Raw genomic sequence first — 5,403 nt, 5'->3', positions numbered from 1 at the left:
GGGGGAAACTCCGTCTCAAAAACAAACAAAAAATAACAACAACAACAAAAACAGGCCTGGAGGGAGGCATCAGAGTTCTGTCCCTCCCCAGTTCGAAGTGTTTGAGCAAATAACTCTTTTGGCTCAGAGCTTCAGGTGGAAAGTAGTATGAGATTATTTTACTCTTCCTTCTGCCCTGTATCAAAATCCATCTCAATGATTTCCATGTATTATCCACGGCTTCTTGCTCAGGTGTAGGTGAGCTCATCCTGCGCTCGCTCCCATTGCTCAGCCCAGTTGACCATTCGGGTTTGCGAATATTTGGTCACTTATGTGATTATGAACAGATGTTCAGTATTAAGAAGACCCTGGGGGATCTTATCCAATGACTTTATCCAACAGAAAGGAGATGAGGTATCAGGACTGGGTGGCTAGCCAGGCCTCAGGGTAGCTGCGCAGCCTGGCATTTTCACCTCACTTTCCAGAGGGACGAGAAGCCAAGTTCAGGTCCTTTCCAGAAATAGATGTAGATACTTCTGCTGGACTGGGAAGCCAGGAGCTGAAATATCACAAAAGGACGTTTCAGGCTATGAAAAATAACTGCTTACTAATGCTAACGTAAGGTGTCCAGTTTACGAGAAGCATTTCTGCCATTGCTCATGTCAGCTAAACTCAGAGAAGTTACCTCGTCCTCACAGAACAACGAGTGGTATGGTGGTCTGTGTAGAAAGCAAAATTTGCAACGTAAAAACCAGAGTTCGTGTGCACTTTACGAGGGAGAGGGTTAAGTGCACCAGACAGGGGAGTTTCTCAGGTTTCCGTCTCGCCTGTTCTCTCGGCCGGGTGGCCATCTCCCTGCGAGGAGATGGGGCGGGGGCTCCACCCTGCGGCACTTCGGTTCCTCCGTGCGGACAGGGGGCGCACGCAGCCGTGCCTTTCCTGCCAACTCCACGAGTGCTCCAGCTCGGCCTTGTGCGACCGCCTCTAGGGTCCGGGACATTTCCTGTTCCGGGGCGTGTGGGACCCGGATGTAAGCGTGATATATATATATAAAAGCGTTGCTCAAGTCCCACCCCTTTCTTTTCGAGGAAGACGCGGTTGTAGGACTTGCGGATATTTGGTTCGCACGCTCCTGCTCCTGACTCACCGCTGTTCGCTCTCGCCGAGGAACAAGTCGGTCAGGAAGCCGCGCAGCAGCCATGGTGAGGCGGCAGTCGGCGGCGGGCTGCTCAACGCGGGGCTCGTGCGCCTGGGGGACTCCGGTTTCGAGCTCGTGCTCCTGTAGGGCAGATGCCGGGGCGTGTAGGGGCGGAAAGGCGCTTCTGAAATGGTGGGAGAACCCGGGAAGCTTCCGGAAGCTGCCTTTCTCTAGAAGTGGCAGACGATTTTTGGTTTATTGTTCTTTCTTATGTGTCTAACAATAGGCTTTTAAGGATACCGGAAAAACACCCGTGGAGCCGGAGGTGGCAATTCACCGAATTCGAATCACCCTAACGAGCCGCAACGTTAAATCCCTGGAAAAGGGTCAGTGCAGTCATGCGGTGGGGGCGGGAATTGGACAAAAAGCGACGAGCTTTACTCGTTAATGTTAGTGTACAAGGCGGACTCCAAGAACTGAAGTGACAAGTTGCTTGCTTAAAAAGGTAAAGCATGGTCTAAAACTGCTTTCATTGTCATACAGCTGGCGATGAGGAGGTACCTATTGTGTTGAGTAACGGTGATAGTTTTATACGCTATTCTGAGCCAGTAGAAGTGAAGGCCTTAAGCCGATTTTAATTGTTTTGCTTGTACTGAGAGGTCTTTTTATTTCCTGCAGTGTGTGCTGACTTGATCAGAGGCGCGAAGGAAAAGAACCTGAAAGTGAAAGGACCAGTTCGAATGCCTACCAAGGTAAAGTAAATCGGAGGGGCAGGAAGTAGGAGTTGCTCCTGGATGTTGCGTAAATTCAGGTTCTTTAAGGGGTTTGGCTGCCGAAATTGTTAACCCTGATGCTATCTACAAGCACGTATAGAAATTGGTGGTAGATTTCGGTTCTTAGTAAGTATCTAATGTTTAGATAGGATCGTTTAATTATTGCTGTTGTGTTCTTGGTGTGGTTTGGTGCTTAACAGGCGCAAGCTCTAAGGGTGGTGTCGAGTACAGTGAAAACAGACCTGGCATTTTCAACCCATGGTACCTGAAAATCTGTTAGTGTGAATAGGAATCATGCCAAAGGGAAACTAATGATGATTAAAAGTGTTTTTCCAGATGTTCTAGGGATAATTATAAAGCCATAAACACTTGGTTTCCTTTGTCTTTTGTTGCAGACTTTGAGAATCACTACAAGAAAAACTCCTTGTGGTGAAGGTTCTAAGACATGGGATCGTTTCCAGATGAGAATCCACAAGCGACTCATTGACTTGCACAGTCCTTCTGAGATTGTTAAGCAGATTACTTCCATCAGTATTGAGCCAGGAGTTGAGGTGGAAGTCACCATTGCAGATGCTTAAGTCAACTATTTTAATAAATTGATGACCAGTTGTTAACTTTTGTTGGTTTTTATTCAGAATACTAGCAGATTTTAGGAATATAAAAGTGTACTATGAGACTGGAATATATGGGTATCTTAGAATGGTCTATCCTGTTTTCATTGTCGTTTGAGTCATTTGAAAACTGAATTCCGTTAACTACATAATAATGTGAGACCTGACCAGTTGTATTGGACACTGTCGGTTTATAACATTGGCATACCCTAGGAATTCTGATTGGTCTGGGGCGTTTGTAATACACAGCCGTCACTGAGAGCCTAGTGCACTAGTAGGCAGGTGCTGAAAATTAGTGACTAATATTTTTAAATTAACCAAGCTTATCGTCTTTAAAAAATTGGCAGAGGCAGGACTAAAACTAAGTTTTAGGGTTTTAGGAACTAAAACTTAGTTTTAAAATACTTACATTTTCAGTGTTTTATATTTTAAATATAAAAGTTTCATGGCATCTTGCTCTGTGGCCCAGACTGGAGTGCCATGGTGTGATCCTGGCTCACTGCAACCTCTGCCTCCCGGGTTCAAGCAATTTTCCTGCCTCAGCCTCCCAAATAGTTGGGATTACAAGTGCCTGCCACCACGCCTGGTTAATTTTTGTATTTATAGTAGAGATGGGGTTTTGCCCTGTTAGGGTGGTCTCAAACTCCCGACCGCAGGTGATCCCCCTGGCTGGCCTCCCAAAGTGCTGGGATTAGAGACATGGGCCACCATGCCCAGCACATTTTCACTTTTATACTTTTTAAAAATACATTTTCAGTTTTTGAGATGGTCTCACTCTGATCCAGGCTGGAGTGCAGTGGTGTAGTCACTGCAGCTTTGACCTCCTGGGCTCATGCCATCCACCTCAAACTGCCTAGTAACCAGGACTTAACAGGCATGTGGCTACTATGCCCAGCTAATTGTTTTTTGTAGAGGTGAGGTTTTGCCTTGTTTCCCAAGCTGGTCTAGAATTCTTAGACTCAAACCATCAGCCTGCATTAGCTTCTCAAAGTGCTGGTGTTACAGGACTGAGCCACCCACCCAGTCTAGAATTTATAATTAGATACCCTTACACATTTGCTAAATGTATTGGGGAAAGTTTCTGTAGATTTATTTTGGAAAAATAAAACATCTGTAAACTGTTAAGATTGCCTTCAGAAAATTTTTGTGAGATTTTGAATAGGATCAAAGTTGGGTAATTCAAGTTTGTCTTTGGATTTGGGCCTAAGCTTTCACGCTGAACTCTTCAAACTGACCTTCAATTGAGATTTCTGTATGCAACCAACTGCATCCGAGGAACCTGCAACTCATAGCTGAAAAGCTAATGTGTCTGAAATGAAATCTTCCCTCCCAGAAGCTCTGTTGTGTGTTCCGTGTCTCAATCCATTGTCCACTGAAGTCTGACAGTTCAAACATTGGAGTTACTCCTTGCCCCTCCCCTGCCATTACCCAACATCCAATTCTTTTTGAGTATACTTCAGATCTCAAGAAGACAAACCCAGTTAACATCAAGGATTTGAATGGAACTGAGTCTGGAATGAATTATGCCACATTGCTAAATTTGGATGAGTTTATCTTTGGGAGCTGTTTAGGTAGCAGTTAATAAGACCATTTTAAAATGGAATACCTGTTCACATGTGGCCCCCAGACAGAAATACTTAAGAACTTTTAATGCAGCATAGCAGTCTTTGGAGCACACGTGTCTTGAGAACTGACTGAGGAAATAATTCTGAAAGCAATGTCACTAAAGTCCAGAGAACATACACTGAAAAATAAGCTTCAGTAAATCAGTAGTGGAAGGACAGCTTCATGGTTTTCCCTAAGTTGTGAACTTTCACAATGGTGAGTGTTGAATTAAAGTTGTATGTAATTGAGAACCTGTATTACAGCTAAAATAGCACTTAAATATTTGAAACTGCTATTATCTTCAATTTCTCAAACACTTAAAAATACCTGCATGGAAATAAAACTGCAGGGCCTTTGAATATAGGGAATTAAGGGTAGATTAAATAGTGGTAATGATGCCAATAATTTTATGCAAGTTACAGGCTGTCTTGTATGGATGGGGAGTTAGGAAGGTTGAAAATAGGATATCTCTCCAGTGCTTGCTTTATTTGGATTTGGAGAGTCCTGCTTCTGGTGTAGAAATGTAAACTAGCAATAACCAAGGGAACAAACCACCATAGCTGTTCATTGCTGGGTCAGATTTCTTTTTTTTTTAAATTTGAGACAGTTTCGCTCTGTCACCCAGGTTGGAGTGCAGTAGTGTGATCGTGGCTCACTTGAACTCCCTGGCTCAACCGATCCTCCTGCCTCAACCTCAGGTAGGTGGGACTACAGGCTCGCACCGTGACACCATGATGCCTGGCCCGGCTAATTTTTTGTGGAGATGGGGTCTCGCCATGTTGCCCAGGCTGGTCTCAAACTCCTATGCTCAGGCGATCCACCCTTCTCGGCCTCCCAAAGTGCTAGGGTTATAGGCAAGAGCCACTATACCCAGACTGGATTAGATTTCTTCGCATGACATGGATAGAGTGCCTGTGTGTATGCTCTGTGGATATAAAATGAACAGGCAAGAGTATAGAAGTAGAATCTCTAGCCATGCAGTCAGACGGCTCCAAAATTAGTTACTTGGTTAGGGAGACTTTATCAGGTTACTTGACTTTGAGCCTCAGTCATGTGCCAAATGAGCATACTAATAGTATCTCTCTCAAATGCATATATGGGTGTTCACTGTCCCTCTGGGAGACATTTTCCAAACAAACCAAGACTAACTTGTTAAGAGAATAGTGAGAGACTGGCACAGGATGTGCTCTAGCTGACCCATGATACTGCATTGAATTACAGTGTTTCCTAGGTATCTGTGTGGGATCAGTTCAGTACCTCTCTTGAATACCAAAATTGAGGAAGCTCAAGTCACTGA

At 44.5% G+C, this 5,403-nt stretch overlaps 1 protein-coding gene and 1 non-coding gene across 2 annotated transcripts; both read left to right on the top strand.

The window, feature by feature from the left end:
* The first annotated feature begins 977 nt into the window (after window positions 1-977).
* RPS20 (ribosomal protein S20) lies at window positions 978-2,504 on the top strand. The gene is made up of 4 exons (XM_010362539.2): window positions 978-1,181; window positions 1,404-1,503; window positions 1,796-1,869; window positions 2,286-2,504. The coding sequence occupies exons 1-4, from the start codon at window positions 1,179-1,181 to the stop codon at window positions 2,466-2,468; spliced, it is 360 nt and encodes a 119-aa protein (XP_010360841.1). The 5' UTR covers window positions 978-1,178; the 3' UTR covers window positions 2,469-2,504.
* Window positions 1,662-1,728, top strand: LOC115899842. The gene has a single exon (XR_004059440.1). It is a non-coding gene; the product is annotated as a small nucleolar RNA U54 (small nucleolar RNA).
* Window positions 2,505-5,403: the final 2,899 nt, after the last annotated feature.

This window comes from Rhinopithecus roxellana, chromosome 9 (assembly GCF_007565055.1).
Source record: "Rhinopithecus roxellana isolate Shanxi Qingling chromosome 9, ASM756505v1, whole genome shotgun sequence".
Taxonomy (NCBI): Eukaryota; Metazoa; Chordata; class Mammalia; order Primates; family Cercopithecidae; genus Rhinopithecus; species Rhinopithecus roxellana.
This window is presented reverse-complemented; position numbering and strand designations above follow the sequence as displayed.